At 43.2% G+C, this 19,572-nt stretch overlaps 1 protein-coding gene across 6 annotated transcripts in view; it reads left to right on the top strand.

Annotated features, from left to right (window-relative positions):
• MAP3K7 (mitogen-activated protein kinase kinase kinase 7) overlaps window positions 1-15,717 on the top strand; it is a 52,464-nt gene extending 36,747 nt beyond the window's left edge. For 4 of the 6 annotated variants that reach the window (XM_053287412.1, XM_053287410.1, XM_053287414.1 and 1 more), the window contains 5 exons: window positions 463-530; window positions 4,468-4,582; window positions 6,059-6,120; window positions 7,022-7,137; window positions 13,123-15,717. In XM_053287412.1, the coding sequence (XP_053143387.1) occupies window positions 463-530; window positions 4,468-4,582; window positions 6,059-6,120; window positions 7,022-7,137; window positions 13,123-13,303 (542 nt within the window). In that variant the 3' untranslated portion in view covers window positions 13,304-15,717. The remainder of the gene's footprint in view (window positions 1-462; window positions 531-4,467; window positions 4,583-6,058; window positions 6,121-7,021; window positions 7,138-13,122) is intronic. The other 2 variants (XM_053287413.1, XM_053287411.1) reach the window with 1 other exon arrangement.
• The last annotated feature ends 3,855 nt before the right edge of the window (window positions 15,718-19,572 follow it).

Raw genomic sequence — 19,572 nt, 5'->3', positions numbered from 1 at the left:
CAAATAAGTGATAGCTGGCAGCGTCTTATCTTAGTAGCCTTGCTCTAGAAATCCCCATAACGTAACCTCCTTGAAATAGATGTCGTCATCAGTGCCAGCCCACCAAGCACTAAGCCTGTTAGAGCACATGTGACAGAAGATGGTGAAGCAAAGTGCAGAAGCTATTCATGGGGTAGGAGTGGTTATTGTGTTAGGATATGCTTTCTGTTGACACGCCAACGTGCAGGGTGTGTGGTGGTGTTTTGTTTTGTTTTACTTAAAACTCTGCAGCTGTTCTCTGTTCTCCCTCCTTCCCATACAATCTCTCTCTTTCTCCCCTCTCTCTCTTTCTCTCTTTCTCTCTCTCTGGATCCATATACATTCCAAGCTCATTTTGCAACAGTTGCACCCTTCTTACTTTGCTGGAGTGAGTGCTGAGTTGAGCTTTTCTCTCTCTCTCTCTCTTTTTCTCCCCTTCACCAGCAGGCAACGGACAACAGAGGCGCAGATCCATTCAAGACCTTAGCATTGCTGGGACAGACTCCAACCAGGTAACAGCCCCCCGCCTTCTAGGGCACACTCAAATTTTGAAAATAGGTTGTTTTAAATGATAGTCTGATTTTTACAAATAAAAGTATAGGTGCATGACTCTTCTCAAATAGTGTATAATAAAATTGAAGTTATAAAGCATATTTCATAATCCAGATGCATGATGTGTGCACTAGAAGATGCACTAGAATATGAGTGTGTGTGTGCGTGCACATCTGTGAAGACTCTCTCCTATAGCTCCGTACTACTTTAAGGACACTTCAGTTAGAAGGAAATTTCAGTATTATACTATACTTGTTCTTTTGCTTGCCTTTTTCAAGACTTCATCATTTGGCAAGATATGCACACTTACCTGGAATAAGTCTAATTTAAATCCAAGGAAATTAGTTCCCAGTGAACCATGCATAAGAATAGACCATAAGTTATATTAACACGGTCCTTTTGAAACATGCATTAAGTGTTAATTGCACGATGGTGTGCCTGCCTAAGTGTTACGTGGTTTTGTTCTTGAAGTTACGGGTTTTGTGCTTCAGTTTTGCTTTTGGATTGCTTGTTTCTCAATTTTCCAGTTTCATTCCTTGACAGCGAATCTTTTCAGGATTAGTGTAAATTTGAAAGTTTCTGCTAAAGTTGTGTTTGGGGAAAACATAACTGTTGAACTATATACGTTGATGTTCGGACTTTGTAGGCTTTCACCTCATTAGATGAGGCAGAGAAGTTTGTGTGCACACCAAAGACACAATAGCTCATCACCAGGCAGTGTTTGCTTTATAATGAAATTATCATATGTTGGGTGTCTGTACTGTAACAATATTGATACCTGCCCCAACTCACCAGGTAGCTTGGGGCAAGCTATACTGACCCAGCCATTGTTCTTCATGGGCGAAATAATAATACTGAACAACCTCCACTCTCACCTAACTATTGTAGATGGCCGTATTTAGATTACAGTTTCATTGGTACATTTAATTTATTCTTTGATTTTAGAGTACAGTTAAATGTTGGTCAGTGTGTATGCCTTTTTGTGAAACATGGCATCTGTAATGGAGCTCTAATATATTTTGCTTGAATCAGGTCTGTATAGACTAGCAGTTAAATCGGCCGCACCACCCACCAAATCTGTAATGAGTGTAGTAGGCTCTGTTCTTCAGTCAATTCTCTGTGTCCTCTAATTAGGAGGGAATCTACTCCCTTAAAACAGGAACTGCTGATCCTATGGTCCATCTATGCCATTGCAGCATGATCTTCTGCACTTCCAGCAACAAATTCAAAAGCACAGTAATTGCAGTAGAAATCATTAGCAGCATTGACAACTACTCTCACAGAGTCTCTCCCAATTGTGTTGTGTCCATCATTCATTCATTCTTTCTTATTTATTTATTTATTTATTTATTTATTTATTTATTTATTTAAATCTTAATAATAATTAAAGGGCAAATGCCTGGTGAAACAGGTGGGTCAAGAAGGGCCTTAAAAGCAGCCAGGGAGGAGGCTGAAAGAATCTGGAGGGAAGTGTGTTCCAAAGTAGAGGGGCAACCACAGAGAAGGCCCTCCTACGGGCCCAGGCACCATGTACTACACCAGGGCCTGGGACACTAAGGTGGACCATTCCTGGTCCTTGCTGCTGATTAGTCAAATGTAGACGGAATCTTTCAACATGTTGCAACAGGAAAATTGCCTTGAAAACATGGAAGAATTCTTCCTACACACACAGTGTGCAAGCCGCCCGAAATAGCACACACTTAGTCCAGTGGAGAGGAAGGCAATGAGATACCTGAAGCCAAATGTTCTGGGGCTCCCTCCAGATTATTTTATTGAAGTCTCCTGAAAGACAGTCACAGCCAGGAGCAACCCACAAACAACCCTCTTGTTGGGGCGATAGACTAGGCCAGAGAGGAATGAATGCCGTCACAACTGTCTGACAGATCAGCTGTCTGAAGAGGTTTATGTGGAGCTGTAGCTCAGTAGCTCAAACCCACCATTTGAGCATGCAAGAGATCCCAGGGTCAATCCTGAGCTCCCAAGAGGAGAGGGCTGGGAAGAGCCATGCACATATGCAGTGCAATAGTGAAGTAGCTGGCACATAGATCACCTTTGAACTGGGTATTTAATGCCAGATTTACAACTGTCTTTTTTGGACCATCACATTTGTCTCCTCAAGTAATTTGCCAGTGGATATAGATAACGTAGACCTAGAAGATCTGCGTTCAAGTCACCAGTCAGCCAATAACTTACCAAGTAACTTGGGGCAAGTTATACTGTGCCGCCGTTGTTCTTCATGGGCAAAATTAGAATAATATTGAGATGCTTGAACTGGTTACAGTGAGAATGTAAAGTGTTTTGTACATTCAAAATGCAATATAAAACGTAACACATTTTTGTCTCTTGGTCACGCTTAACCGTACTTCAGTGCAAATGTGTTCAGTTAATTTTGTTGAAAATAGAACTTTTAGACATCAGTGTCTGCAGTGGAGCCAGAACAAAAGCACCCATCAAATTATTGCCAGCAGGCTTTGGGTCACCCCCTTTAAAAAGACAGGATGGAAGCAAGAAAGTGGGCAACTTTGAATTGGCAGTATGTTCTTGGAGTTTCCCCACAGAACTGCACAGTCATGCATTCAGTTCACATGCAAAGTGTTCAGGCAATGAACATCATCTGTCTCTGCAGCTAAGAGATTTGCAAGCCCATTTCAGCAGAGGAGGGAGCTTTTAAAAAGGCCTGGTAATCTGGTGCTGATGCAAAAACTAGAACAAAAAGCCAGAGGATGTGCAGATTGGGGTTAGTAAACTCCTTAAACTGCAATGGAGAGATTGGAACCGTGAAAAAGATGCTAAATGGAAGACCAGTCTGAAATTCACAGTCTGAGACTGACAAAACTGTCTATTGTATAGAAAATTGTTATATTGAATGAGCACAGCAGCCCTAGCAAGACAATTTTTTAAGTATTCTGAAAAGAAATGCTTGTTTCATATGCTGTCCAATGAAATAAAATCTCAAGAAAGGGGTCACTTGTCTGGATACAATAAAAGTTTGCAGGGTATCAGTTTGGATTCCCAACCCTACAGCTTAATAGCCCTCATTTCACTTTGTGAAACTAAAAGCTAAGAGAAATTTTGTATTTTGGTTGGCCAGCTTGCTGGCCCTTTTCCCTTTAGGAGCACGTTTCTCTCTTCCCTACTGCCTTCCTTCAGAGCTCAGCGTCTGTGTCCAAGAAAGGAGGTGTGTGCGTGCGTGTGTTCACGTACACCCTCTGTAATACTGATTTTTTTTTTGCAGGGGGGGGGAATGATGCCATTTAAAGTACAGAGTTAATTGTAGAATGGTTCATGCCATAGCTGCCTTAGCTCTTCTCTCTTATGACCTTTTGAAAGCAACTGTGTATCAGTCTCCTGTCTATTTGGTTAAACAGTCCCCCGGCTCTGATGAAACGTATAGCAGAAATTACCCCTAAGTCATGAGAAAAGGGCATTCCCAATTTGTGAACTGCTTCACTAATTTTATTTTTTGAGACTTGAGGGGAAGCAGGCACCAAAAATTTCCATGGAAGATGATGTGACCTGCAAAATGATCTGCAGAAGTACAGGGCATCTCCTAATCATTTTTGCATTGTGAGCAGTGTCATCTGAGAATACTGTACTACTACATCCAGCTAAAAGTTGTGCGTGAGAACACTTCTGTGCAAGCACAGAGGGGAAGGGCGATTTTTGATTATATCCCCCTTCCCTTTGCAGCTACCTGTGCCTCACAAAATATGTCCCTGAAGGTCCGACAGCCCTCCAGGAAATATTTCCAGGAGACAAAGAAAGGGGGAGTTATAAAAAATCATCTCTCCATGTGAATGTGTAACTCTTAGTTTGGATGGAGGCGACAGTGTTATAAATGAAACACTTCTTTAAAAACAAACATTTTAATTATTATCTGTTATAATATTGGTACAGGAAAGCAGAAGCAGCAGTAGATCATCCAGTCCTGGCGTGAGAATGATCACTACCTCGGGACCAACCTCTGAAAAGCCAGCTCGTAGTCTTCCATGGACACCTGATGACTCTACAGGTGAGGTTTCTCTTTGTGGGAGTTTACCATTTAATATTTGACCAAGTGTTTGGTTAACGTTGTGGTTTATGTTGCTGAAGGTTGTCTGTATCTGAAAATAGAACCTTTATCAGTGTCCACAGTAAGCATTGTAGGGCACCTGAAAGAGGGCAAGTGAGTGTGTGTTGCAGAGGCTAATGCTGCTGCTCCTGCTCTCCATTCCTTCTGCTCACCCATCCTCCGCCATGTGAAGGAGATGGCAACTGAGTGGTAAGAGAAACAAAGAAGAAGAGCACACAAAGTAGCCACCTGCACACGGTCTCTTTTACTATCCCAGAAGGCAAGCAAGGAACCGCTGTTGCAAGCTCTTCTACTCCCCTGTTTAAGGGGACTGCTGGAGACTGTCTTGCTCAAAAATCTGGATCTTGTACTGTTGGGCAATACACTGTCCTTTTTTAAATAAAGGACTTGGAATAGCACAAATGCTCTAAGAGTGAGGGGGGGTTGTTACATTAAATAATTCATGGTATATCATTTTTGTGAAAATTACAAATCTATATGCTCTCCTTTCAGACAGTCTTGGAGAAAAGCAATGCTCACAAGCTGATCTTCATCAGGGGTACAGTTAGTAGGGCTGTGTCTATGATATGAAAATATAGATCCATGGTTTATTGTCTGAAAATCTTCTGATGGAAATAACTGCATTGACCATAATAAAACATATTGCTATCTTTGCTGCTTTACCTACCTTGGCAGCATTTTTTGGCATCCAACTGCAATGTAATGGAGCGAAATGTGCTGTACTCATAAGTGTCCCATCTGATTATAGTAGTAATACTTTATTTGTTAGCTGCCTCATAACAAATTGTTCTCTAGGAAGCTCACAACACAACATTAAAACATCCAATAAAAACACACAACACATTAAATCATAATAGACCAAAAAGGAGGGGGGGGAAATACAAAATACAATACAAAGCAATTTTAAAACTCTTTAAAAATCAGTAAAAAATCAAAAATTTTAAAAGCCTGAGTGAACAAAAAGGTCTTTACCTGGCGTCTAAAAGAACAAAGTGATGAAGCCAGGCAAACCTCACTGGGGAGGCCATTCCATAAGTAGGGTGCAACCATCTAAAAGGCCGGGTATTGGGATTTGGATCTACTATTCCTAGCCAGTACCTAACTGGGTATGTTGTGGGGTGACAGCAAAGTATGAAGTATGTACACGAATGAGAGCTCTTTGGGGAAAGAGTGAGATAAAATATAGTGTGTGCACACGCTCACACATGATTTTAAAATCTCTCACCACAGCAAACTTCCCATGTGAATGCAGTTGTCACATCATGAAAGATAAGCAGGCAACATTCGCCATCTGAAAATCAAATCCTGATACAATTAGTATAGAGGTGGAACCTTAAACGTCAGCATATCTTGAGATCAATTTGACGAGCTGAAACTCAGAATGTGTGTGTTTGTGTATATATATATTTTTAACAGATACCAATGGGTCTGATAACTCCATCCCAATGGCATATCTTACATTAGATCATCAATTGCAGGTAAATCGTCGTATTATTTTTCCTTATGTATTGTCAGTATGAATATTTTGGCAATTTCTTTAGATAGGATAGCCATGTTAGTTTGTGATTAAAATGCCTGGTGTGTGTGTGTGTGTGTGTGTGTGTGTGTGTGTGTGTGTGTGTGAGAGAGAGAGAGAGAGAGAGAGAGAGATTGAGAGAGAGAGAGAGAGAGAGAGAGAGAGATTGAGAACAAAGTTATTCTCAAATTTATTCTTGCAGTTTGCTGACATGATGCATAAGCTTACTGGTGCTGGTGCAATCCATGCCGGGGCTGCTGTGGACTCATAAGGAAGCCCCAAAGATGTTCAGAATGAGTGTTTGCGCAAGCAATGTTGCCGCCATTGTTCCTGTTGACTGCAGTGGGAACATCTGCAGCAGCGTTGCTTGCACAGCTGCATGTTCCATCTAGCGTGGGGCTTCCTCATGTGTCCACAGCAGTCCCAAAACAAGCCCAAGAAAATGTAGTCCATTCTTTTTTAAAAAACCTGCATCTATTGACCTGATGCTGTAAGCTGCTTTTGGGACCTCCTGTCCCATACTTTGTACTGAAGGAGTAACAGCCTTGGCATCTGTGTGAGTTCATCCTAATGGGAAAATACATTAAATATGTATCTCAAGTGTGACAAGTTCAGATTGCTAGGTTCTTGTCCATACGTATTTGTTGGACAGATTGTCAAATAATACTATGTAACTCATTGCTTAGGACAGATATTTTCTGATCGTAAAGGTAAATTTCCATTTGAATCAATGTGCTTAGATGTTTTTTCCCCAAACGCAGTAACTTTTGCTCCTCAAAACTACTATGAAAATATTTGATTTGTATACACTTAGAGATTGAGAGATTGACTGAATAGCTTTTAACATGTCTTTTCCCCAACAGCCTCTAGCACCATGTCCAAACTCAAAAGAATCTATGGCTGTGTTTGAACAGCACTGTAAAATGGCACAAGAATATATGAAAGTTCAGACAGAAATTGCATTGCTCTTGCAAAGAAAGTAAGTTGGGTTTTTTAAAAAGTTCCTTTATTTATATTGTGTGTGGCTGTGTTTTTAGCTACGTAATCAGTGTTCCAACCAGCTTTCATAAAGTAGTGATAGTCAACGTTGATTCTAGGATAACTGTATTTTCATATGTAAATACTTTGTTTTTTGATAATGCAAGTTAATCAATCTGTGTCTGCAAAGGCAAACTGATATGCTTTCACAGATATTAAGAGCTAAAATGGTACATAAAAGTTGGTGTTTGGTTTTTGTACCGTGGACAAAGCTTGTACTATCTTCCCACCCCAATTATTTAGAATGGCACCATGCTGATAGTCATCGGCACCACCCATTGCAGGCAGTGGAGTTGGAAAGCACCTGCCTTCTGCTTCTAAGCCTGGCATGTTTGCTCTTCCTAGTGGATGAGATTCTGTATGCCATGTCCAGGGTCAGGTTGCATTACAGCAAGTCTGTTTCATGAAATGGGATGAGTCCAGAAAGCCCTTGGGAACTCATGTCGCTTGAGTCATAGTCTTCACCCAGGATTCTAGGGACTCATTCCCAGGATGGGTGATCTGGCAGCGGGATGTCCCTTGCATCCTCCAAGGAGATTTCTGTAATTCCAGGCTGAGGCTCCATCTCAGACCTGATGCACCACCTCTCTCCTTCTTTTTCCAATTGCTTTTCAGTGTCCTGGTTTGACACAATAGTTCAGTCGAGCTAGATGCCTCCTCTACCTACCTAGCTACAGTTCCTGCTCCTTTTTGATTGCAGGGCCCTTGCTATAACAGGATAGGAGGCATCTTCTTTCTCTTTCAAAGCAATGAGCAAATCATTGCTGTGTTTGCAATGTGAGTCCAGCACATCTGTATTTCAGCCAAGTGTTGCTCGCTCACAGTCTTGGGGAAGAAGCCGCTGAGTTACAGAGCAAATGTGCTGTCTGGCTTCCTTCGTGTTTTGAAGTTGGGGATGCAGCAACTGGGCAGTCCTGCTGCTTCTTCCAAATGAGGTCCCAGAGGAGTTTGTAGGGCAGCTGGGCTCCCTGGAAATGTAAGCACTTTCTCAAGCAGGGGTTCACAACTCAAATGCCCCAGTGGCCCAGAACCACCCATGACTTTGTGTGTGGGGGCCAAGGTTAATTTTCAGTACATGAATTATTACATTAAAATTAATTATTAACAATATTAATGAAAATGAGGGGGCAGAGAGTTGGAGTTGGGAGCGGGGAGTAGGGAAAGAGGGGATGGTGTCAGTAGACTCCAGCCCAGGGGTGGGAGACATCTTCTCTCAAACAGCCAACTGCATTGAGGCTCTGTTGCTCAACTACAGACCAAGAGCTCTTCATGGCTTCTGCTGTTGCTATAGAAAATTCCTTCCTGCAGGCCAGCAAAAAAAAACCCTGCAGGCAAGAAACCGTCCTTATGTTATACAGGCCTGGTCTAGTGTGAATAAGCAGATTCTTGGACCCAAGATGATAAAACTGAAGAATAATTCCCACAAGTCTGCTTTGGGTTATTGGTCATCTAAGATTAGAGGCTAAAAGTGTTTTGAATGCTTACCTCATCAATTAAGGCAAATGACAGTTGTGAAAGAAATAGTCTATGTGACTCTTACGTCTGCTATTTTAACAAGAGTTCATCTTAACATAGATGAGCTATTTTGAGAATGGTGTAAAAATGACAAAACCTAAGCAATCTTTGACCTTATGAGCTGGAATAATCTCCTAGTATATATTTAGCTGGGGGTTTTGTTTTGTTCTTGCTCATCTTTCAGGTTTGTTAAAAGGGTCGCACTGACATGTCACCATGGTTACTCAGAGCCATGTCTTGCACACGTGTGCATGTCCATGACTTACAACTCAAAAAGTGCAAAAGCGAGACTCTCTTTTGAAGTTAAGGAGAATTACTTGGTTACTAGGAAATACCCTTTTCCCTTCTGCATGAGAGCCCACTGAGCTTCTGACAGCTAAGCCCCTCCACCTCCAATCCGATTTATCAGATTGATCCAGTATGCCCCATTATCAGATCAATTCAATGAAGCAACATATATTTTGGTACAGCCTGATGCAAAACCTGAGTATTTGGCAATAAGTGCTCTAACAGAAGTGAAGGCAGTCTGAGAGATACAGAGCCCTTTTACATGACCATTTGGGAGTGGGTTGTGAGGGGTAAAGAGCTCGCACCTTTGTAGCCACAGATGAGCAGAACCTCTGTTTCGGTCACCCAGCCTAGCATACAGACGATTAAGTCAGCAAAAGACTCAGTTGCTGGAATTGGGAGCTGGCCTGGAGCAATAGAAGGTCCTCCAAGGAGCAAGGCAGCTTCCATACTTTGCACTGCCAGTAGACTGGCAACCCTCATACATCATCGGCTGTCCTCCAGCCATGAAGGAACAGGAGACAGGCCTAGCCCTTTTGAAGGTAGAGCAAGCGTAGGAGCATAGAATGTGTTCTGCAGAGTGGCACACTCATGGACGGTAGGTCCTGTAGCCGTAGCTCTCCGTTGTTTACATGGCCACTAATTCCCAAGAGCTGCTAGGCAAGGGGGCCATTCACACAATCTACCAGGTGGGGGAAACGCTTCACAAATGTTGCCTTCGTTCCAGATGATCATTGTTTGCCTGGTGGGAGTGTGCAGCACACTCACACACGATCCCCGCTGCTCCATGCAGCATGGATCAGGGCAGATCACTCTGAGGCGGGAGTCATTACTCCAGCCTTCAGGTATCCCACAGTGCACTGTGCACAGTGCCCGGTGGGTGTGGATTCCCCATGGGAACGGGGGCCCTAGGCACCTGTCTCTGTGTCAGCGTGAGCTGCAAGTGGCTCACACTGACACACAATCCCAGGAGCCAGGTTAAGGGTGTGTTTGCACCCTTAACCTTGACTAAGAGCTGGGCTTCAGCCCAGGGTTGGCTGCTCATGAGAACAGCTTTATGGTAAACACATGACCAAAATAACAGGGTAGGAGAGCTCTCTTTTCCTTCTGTCTGGGTAAAGAGCAGAGTACAGAACTTGGGCTACCCTGATTTGGGCAACTTGAGTTGCAGGGATTTCTGTGCATTCACACAGCCATGAATCTCTGAGTATCCTGCCTCCTACCCTCTTTTTGATAGTCATGTGAAAGGGCTCACTGATAGGAGGAGATATGAGCCCCACCATGGCTTGGAAGATGGAAGTGGAGAGCTTTGCTGTAAAGGGGGAAGAAAAGAGAGGAAGTGTTTCTACCTTTTCTACAGCATGCTGACCTACAGATTAATGTCAAGGGGATGGATCTCAGCAAGGAGGTTGAGGGTTCCCCACAAAAACTATGTCCTCCCTTGTGGGAGAAGGGGGTATTTACCTCAGCTATATTCTTCTCTGTGAGGGAAGCAAAAGCTACAAAGCTGCCTTGCTTCAGGGGTCTGAGCATCTACACCAGGGCTGCTCAGCTTCGGCCCTACTGCAGATGTTGGCCTACAACTCCCATAATCCCTGGCTATTGGCCACTGGGGATTATGGGAATTGGAGTCCAAAAGTAGCTGGGGGGCCTAAGCTGAGCAGGCCTGATTACACCGTGGCTATATTCTTCATTGGAGGAGGGAGCTGGAGCACACAATGTGACAAGTCTCACGATCGGTGAGGCCCGCTGTAAGGGGTTTTGCGGGGAGAGCGGGCTTAGCCTGCTCTCCCTGCAGAGTATCAAGGCTGCAGCCCTGGGCGGCCGGATTGGCCACTCATACGACTGCCGGCTCTGTCACGGGAATAGGGGGCAACCTCCTGACGGGGGTCTCCTCATGTGTTGCCGCAGCACAGAGCCGTGCCCCAGCAATACATGATCAGAAAACCCTGATTAGCGAAGCACTTGCTCTGCTAACCTGGGCTAAGGGTAGGGGTATTTAAGCGCATTATCCGCTTTGGGGAAACCGGGCTTGCCTGTGAGCCTGGTGGTTCCCATGGTCCATGGAAAGAGGGCTAAGCTCCTTTAGCCTGCTTTCTACTGATGATGAGAATCGCCTCATTGAGTGTGTATGATAGCTGGTCAAGGGGAGCACTGGAGCAGCTCATAAAGGGTTCAGAAGCCTTGGTTGTCAGCTTTGCCTTTCCCAAGCTCTCTACCCCATCTTAGGTTGTGTGACATTGATTTGGTGCAAGGACCAGATTTATTCTCTGCAACCGTCTTGCTCTGTACAGAAGCTAAATTACAAAATGGAGGGTGGCTGTCTTGTAATATATAGCACAAGCAGCAAAGGTATTCTCACTGACTTAACAAATCAGAAAAATGCATCCTATATAGGTTGTTTAACACAATATAACAACTTATTATACTTCATTGCATAAACTAGGTGTGTACATTTGTTGAGGCCAAATTCGATGTTATTGTACACAGTGGTTTCACCAATAAGCCTTGCCATGTTGAACTCTCAACTACAATGTGTAGTTTCTCTTGTCTTTCATGTGTCACTTGTTTCCCTGTCACCGCTTAGTTTTCATCAGATCAGATCCAATGAAAAAATTGCCCAACAGGGGTCAATACATTTCAGTCTGACAGAAGGGTGTCAAATACACCCTGTATTGAATTGGAGAGTGGTGGGCCTTTACTGTTGGCAGCATGGTGAACTCTCCTGTCTTGTAGCTTAGAAACACTTCTGCCTCCAAAGGAAGCAGCAGTGGAATTTTTAAAACTCATTTTTCCCCCTGACAGCCAGCCCATAATGCCCCCGGGAAGGAAGCAACGTGCATTACCATCCCAGGAGCTGCCACTCTTCCCCCTGACACACAGGAAAATGGTTACAGTGTGGTGTTGCTCCTTCCCCAGGGCATCATGGGCCAGCTGCTGAGGAGGAAAGCAAAGGTTTCTTCCTGCCTATAGACACAGCAGCATTTCTGAGTTACAAGAGAGAATGAGAGCCCACTGCGTGGATGACACCTAAGCCCCAATTTATCGGATTGATCTGAGGAGCCCTAATATTGGATCAGTGCAATGAGGGCACACCACCCCCAGTGCATCATCAACCCAATGCTTGATCAGAATCAGACCTGATACGATTCCAATCATTTTGGCAATGTGCAGCTTTAGGAAATGTGTGGTGTGATGTGATGTGATGTGATGTTCCAGGGATGTGGACGTACCCTTCCAGTGGCAGCCCCAGGTTTTGTTTGGCCCCTGTAATTCACTGCTTAGACTAATTCTTGTTTGCCCTTTTCAGGTGTATACAGAGATAGCAGTGCTGTAATTATCCAAAGGTCAAGAACCCTTAGGCATACTAGCAACCTGGCATGCTAATATAACCTGGTGGTTGGGGAGAGCCAGTAAACCAATATCTAGCATCTTTAGAATCCCTAGCCGTTGTTTTGGTCGAAGCACTGACTAATTCGTGGACCTGTGACCAGATCACCGACAGTTCACTGACTGTTGTGATCCTTCTAGCTAATGTTCCATACAGGAGCTCTGTGCCCAGTTTGGCAGGTTTTCCTTAAGTTTTCTGCTAATTGCACTGTGGTTATAAATCCCTCTTTCCTGCAGTGCATAGAGACTATTCACCAGCAACAAGAACTCTCTACTTGTCTTTGTAGTGCCAGATCTGAGCCAGTGACAGCTGATCAAGTGTGGGTGTGTCCAGCTCAGACATATCAGATCCATATAGTTCCTAACAGAAGATTGATGATGTAACTCAGCAGGCTTCTGCCAGTGTCCTTAAGGAACTTTAGGGCTGGTTCACACTGTCTCCCCCTCCAGATCAACGTGCCCACACACTGTCACTCGCTCTTCCAAGATGAGAAATTCCCTGGCATATGTGGCCGGGGAGCTTGACCTATGTGACATATATGCACATAGGATATATGTCCTATGTGCATACCGTGGAAGGGAAGATTTGCTCCTACACCCTCTCCCAGGACTGAACACATCAAGTGCTATTTTAAGGGTAGTTTAGGAAGTTACAGAACTCATTACAGATAGATATTTACATCTCAGAATTTTCTCCCTAGAATTCCAGTCTTGACTTTTTCATTTAATTCAGGCAAGAACTAATAGCAGAACTGGACCAGGATGAAAAAGACCAGCAGAATACATCGCGTCTGGTACAAGAGCATAAAAAGCTTTTAGATGAAAATAAAAGCCTTTCCACGTACTACCAGCAATGCAAAAAACAGTTGGAGGTCATTCGAAACCAGCAGCAAAAACGTCAAGGGACATCATGATCCACTGGGACTTCAAATTGACAATGATGCACAGAAAAACTCCTTTTTGTTTTTTAAATATCTCCTCATAGGACAATTCCTGAGTGTTTTCTTATTGGTGTGTGCTGAATGTGTAGATATACCTGCTGCTCTTCCAGCATCAGTTCAGTATCCTTTTAATTTGGGTGAACTTTGAGTTGTTTGAGAAACGTAAGAGCAGCGACATGAATAATCAGCAGCACTAAACCTCAAGCAGAATGCAATGAACTCTGGCTGTTTGCATGCCCTTTGTGTGATGGCTATCCTACCAAAAGTGAATAAGTGGCTGCTACATTGTTAAGATCTTTTGGTGTTAATGCAGTTCCATTTTTAGAATGTTTTCATTCTTCGCTCATCTCGGACCGCTGGCAAGAATCAGACCTCTCCCAGGACTCCGCCTTGCACCAGGCTCAAGAGTTGATGCTGACTAACCAGTGCATACTCCCATTTTGAATAGTTCCACATTAAAATAAACAGACAATGGAAGTCTAAGCTGATGCCACCATCACTAGTGCAGTGTTTGATCACCCTACATGTTGACTAAAATTTCTTGTAATCCTAAAAAGTATGTATTTTCTTTCTTTTGGGCATTTGAGGAATGGTAAGAATATCATAAGCAGTTTATCCACGTTTCATGGGTGGGTAGATAAAGATGTAAGCAAAATGGGTCTTGTGCTCATTCATCATACGTTGTATTGGTTCCTCTCCATCTTAAGGTTGCCACCTCACAATCCAGACCCTGGGCACATTCCTTTAAATTGCCAGATGCAGTTGGAGAAAAGGCCGCTTTGTGGCGTCTGTCCATTCCATTTGTGGTGGTCTTGTCCATCCCTCTTGTTCACATGTGTGGCAAGGATTCCAAAGAAGATTCCAAATATCAAGCACAGTGAGTGGCAGAACAGGCCACAATAGAACCAGGCAGTGAAAGGGTGGCAGGAACTATGGCTGCTTTCTCTCCTGCTGTATCAGGAGGTTAAAAGGGAATAGGCACTGCACTAGGAAATGGCAGTCCTGCTCAACCTCTTTCACTAGCCCCTTCTTGCCTTATTTTAGAGAACAAAGCCGGCAATCCAAAGAGTGACCTCAGGCACAGCTGAGAGCTTTCACACTCCCATTGGACTTTTTGACTTAGAATAGCAGCCTCTCCTCTCCAATGTGTGCTCACAAACTGCTTTTTAAACTGCCCTGAGTTTCAAAAGTGGTTTTTCATGTAGTGTGGGAAGCTGCTCTTCTGGAATTGTGGAACAAGGAGGTAGGTCTAAAACTTTATTCCTGCTGATTTGTACAGAGGTGAGAAGCCTCTGATCCTTCCTGTAAATGTGGTGAGAGCAGTAGTGGCCAGTGAGATTTGCTGGGTGAAATGGCCAGTGGCCACTGTGAGTGGGTACCTTTGGGGTGCCTGGTGGTGTACGGACGGGTGCTGCATGCTAACACACAGCTGCTGACTGGATAGAAAGGATGGCAGCAGCTTGTGTCTGTTTGGTCAGCAGCCATGAATTTGCATGCCGCTGAGCATGGCACCTCTTGCTTTCCCCACCACCTTCCAACGTTGAAAGGTAAGAATTTGCATGTTAACCCCCACGCCACCTCAAATCACCACACAGTGGCCACTGGCAGTTTCACCTAATGAACTGTCTTGGTTGCTACCACTGAGAAAATAACATAATTCTGGATACAGATTTTCTCTGGCTGAAAATAATGGTTTTTTCACACTGAAAAGTGTATGAGAATTGTGGTATGGGGTGTGTTGGGTAACTTGATGCTTTCAGTGCTGCGTGTGATATGCAGCCCAATCCTATGCATTTTTACTCATAGTTTAGTCCTCCTTTGTTCAATGGGGCTTACTCCCAGAAAAGCACTCACAGGGTTGTGTAGTACACTTCTTAAGCACTTGAAACAGTTTTGTTTTGTAGTAACTTGCCATTTGCAACCAGGCAATTTTTAAATTTCCATGTCCAAAAGCTCATCAAAACCTTTGAGTGAATGAAGTCTTGAAGGTTCAGGCTCTCTTCACACAGAACAGCCACCAGGTGGAGGCTTATTGAAACTGTGGTGCGATTGAGCTGCTGCTACCATGCCATTTGCTTGCACCTAGTACTACAAAGCATTTGTAGGGCTTTGCAAAGGCATGGAGATAGCTATATCATGGCTTCCAGATCTGCAAGGTGAGCCATTTGCAGAGGGATGTGAAACAGGCCTCCGAAAACCAGCTTGTTCAAGAGCCATTCCAAAGTGCTGATAACGCCCTACAGAAGTCTCCAAGCGTGACCCTTATCCTCTTGTGTTTTTCTTTAAACTCTTAGGTATTGCTGATTTGTACACAAAAATTATTGAAGCTAAAAGTCTGTGTTCTGAAAACCGTCTCTTCAACTTTAAAATAAATCTATTATTGGCAAGTTCTGAGAGTTAAAACCCATCTCATTTTGTTTAAATAAAGGGAGGGTTATAATTCCTGAAACCTTAGTAGATAATTTGATTAGTTAGCTGAAACTGATCTTGGGATCAACTTAAGGGCACACATATTTATAGCAAAATGTAATTGGCGGGGAAAATAACTATAGTATTCGGAATAGCACAAGTTATCCAAAGGATTGCTCTTTGCATACATCTTTCAGCTTAGCCGAATGGATGGAGTTGTGGTGCACCTGCTTTTCTTGGCAAATTCCAGCATAAATAAGCCTAGCATCATAAAAAGCACTAGTTTGACTTCTAAAACAGACTACAATTGCAAGTTTCAATCAATCAATCCTTTATTACAGCTACAGACCAGTACAGTTTACACACAGAAGCCCAACAAAATAAACTAACAAGGTTATGATACAGTAGTTAAACACATAGATCAGCTAGAAATGATTCTTAGTGAGCTCCTAGCGAATTTTACTGGCTATTAAACAGAATTTAGCCACATTATAAGATCTTGAATCATTCTGGTCAGTTAAAAGATAATCGAGATAAAAAGAATCTGTCCAACCTGGATGACATTTAATAAAAGGAGTTATATTTATGCCGTATATCTTGGTAAAATTGACAATAAAAGAGCACATCTGCTGTTGTTTCAATCTCTTCCGAGTTGCAGGGACAAGTATGTTCTTTGTAGGGGATTTTATGGTATCTGCCTTCCAAGACTGCTGTTTTCAAGGCATTGCATCGTGCCTGTGTCAACGCTCTGTGACATTTTGGTACAGTTGTCAAATTTAGTTATCTAGCAGGGTTAAAGCTCAGAGCTGGACACCAACAGGAATAGAGCCTTGGTCAATTTGACGCTCCATATCATATAACCTTTGCATGAGGTTGGCCCTGGCATTTTCATACCCCACGGTTATCAATGCAGAAGGACAAACCATAATGATGCAGCCTTCCCTCCATCTCTTTTCCACCTGGAGTGGTAGGAATCCATTATTTGAATTTATTTCTAAAGATAGTTCAACAATAGGTAGCAAGAGAGCACAGAGCTCTTCTTAAGCCTATTGGAGTTTGCGAGAGGATGATAGCATTGTCTGCATATAAAAGTACAGTGGTCCCTCGACTTACGAACTACTCGACATCCGAAGTTTTCGACTTACGAACAACAAAAATGACCGGAAGTCGTTGCCAGTTTAGATGCGGCTTCCTCGACTTACGAATTTTTAGATGCGGTTTCCTCGACTTACGAATGTTTCCAGACCTCCGTGGGTGCGCTTTTCGACTTACGGAAATTTCGACCTACGAACGTGCGTTCGGAACGGATTAACTTCGTAAGTCGAGGGACCACTGTATGGCAAGTTGTTTGCTAATTTTGGTGGTGATGGTCTGGATTGCCTAAATGGGGAACAAGTTAATATAAAAGCAGTGGAGCCAGGATACATCCCTGTCTGACTCCCCTGAATGTTAGTATTTCCTTGGTGAGATGTCCCTGAGCACGGCAACACACCCTTATACAAGAATTTTCGTATAGTTTAAACATCCAAAGAAGTAAACAGCAATCTATTGATGATCTCAGTAACTTACACCAAAGTTTCTGGGGGTCAGATCAAAAGCAGATCTAAAATCAAATCCTGCATATAAAGCAGAGTTAAGATTTGGAAGAGTATCTTTTTCTACTAAAGGTTGCAGTCATAAAGCAGGGTCCATAATGGAGCCACCTGCACAGAAGCTAGTTTGCTCCTCCACCAGGATATTTTCAGAATCCATCCAGTCCAGTAAATGCTCATGTAGCAGATTAAAGCCTTTATCTTACCTGCTCACCTGGGGGAAAGAAATGCTGAATCATCCCTGCGGAGGTACCTGGCTAGGTTTCTCCTAAAACTATTCTGTATTATTGGTAGGTTCAAAATGCTGCCACTGCCACCCCTTTTGTCTACAGAAACTCTCTGGACTTGGAGTGGGATAACCTAGGGGGGAAATTCTTAATTTGGCTCTTGGACAAGTTCAAAAATCTTCCACATGCAAGCCTACATGCAGTGAGAAAACTGATAGCTGCTGAACGTTTGAGGACATGTTTGCACCAGTGAAATCTCCCTCAATCCCCAACTTTCCGTAAGTTAAAACCCAACTCGGAGAAGCTTGTACAAATAAAAGTTTAAAAAAAGTTTCATTCAGTTATTATAGACTGCTTCCATCTGAGGCTTTCTCAGCTTTTAGGTACAGTTAATAATACTTAGTAGGGATACAAAAATTGGTTGCCTTAATGCACACTTAAATGTTCATAGAGCTTTTTGCAACGCCCTAGGTAGGATGGGCGTAGGCTAGTGTTTCTTATTTTAATTACAGGTAAACAATAATAGGACAGTATCAGGAATATGCAAAAGCACACAGACACAGAAATATAAGTTTCTAATGCAAAATCTGACTAACAAACTTCCCTATGCTGAATCCCCTTTTCCTTTGCCCAATTCCTGATGAGAAACAAGCTTCCTGAAATCCTTTCTTTCAAGGGCCTACAGAGTTATTCCATGAGAGAAACCTCCATGCTGGCTTCCACCATGAGGGAGCAAAACTCCATTGCCCCTCACTAAGCCTTTCCACACCTGCTTCTCTCCAACAACAATCTCCCTTCATCCTAGCAACAGCTCTCTAGGTCCCACCCACCTGGAGTGCTGATTGGCTGAGCCCTGGCATTCAAGACAAGCCCTGTCAGTCAAGACAAGGCTCACTTCCTGTTAACTCTTTAGGGGGAGGCTGGTCACTACAGGTCCTATAGCTGCCTAGCACAGGGATCTTCAACGTTGGGCCCCCAGATGTTATTGGACTTAAACTCCCATAATCCCCAACCAAAGGCCACTGGGGCTTGGGATTATGGGAGTTGAAGTCCACTAACATCTGGGGGCCCAACGTTGAGGATCCCTGGCCTAGCACACATCTTGCTCACTATACTTAGAAGACTAATGGGGTGATAGTTTTCAGGTAGCTTCCTTTCACCTTCTTTATGGACTGGGGTTATTATTGCCAATCCCCAGTCCTTAGGGCCACATGCAGTCCTGTCAATAAAAGAAAAGAGAGGTCGGTACTGGGGCCTACCATGCCAAATTCTAATTATTTCTGTGGATAGATGTGAGCAGTGTGAAATATCTTTTGGATTGCAGTAATAGATAACTCAGGTGCATAGTATTCCAGTGAATGGCATTACTAAGCACATTCATTGAAAAATTACATGTGTATATTTTTTATTTTTATTTATTTATTGCTAACTTTACTAAGTACAAAATAAGCCTGATTCTGAGCATGTTCTGCTGAAGAAGCAACATAGATGAATTGGTCTCCCCTGTTCCTCCACCACAAGAGTTGCTTTGAGGGAGTAGGGGAGGAAAGGACTGCATCAAAGGTGGTGATCTCCCATTATGCAGAATTCTGTTAACTGTTTGATTTGTATCCAGAATATATGGTTTTGGAAGCACCAACCATTACGGTTACAGTGTTTCCCCATGTACACAAATGCCACTGTAATGGCGGGCTGACTGGCAGTGCCTGGGTGGGAATTCCTTTCCACTTTTGGCGCTGTAACCGTGTATGGGGTTTCTTTTAAAACGTCTGGGGCTCTAGCACATGTCCCTATTTTTCATGGATTGGAGCCTAAAGTTTCCTTGCACCAAAAGAAGACTTCTTGTTCCAGAACAAGGAATCCTTGCTGTAAAGGAAGACTGTGGAAGAAGAAAACCGTGAGATCCAAACCTGTGAATTTATCTCATTCCCTCCAATCAGAATCTATCTCAAGCATCTTACCTAAAGCAAGATTACATAAGTATTTTCTTCATTATGCAATGGCAACATTGAGC

This window comes from Hemicordylus capensis, chromosome 1 (assembly GCF_027244095.1).
Source record: "Hemicordylus capensis ecotype Gifberg chromosome 1, rHemCap1.1.pri, whole genome shotgun sequence".
NCBI lineage: Eukaryota > Metazoa > Chordata > Lepidosauria > Squamata > Cordylidae > Hemicordylus > Hemicordylus capensis.
This window is presented reverse-complemented; position numbering and strand designations above follow the sequence as displayed.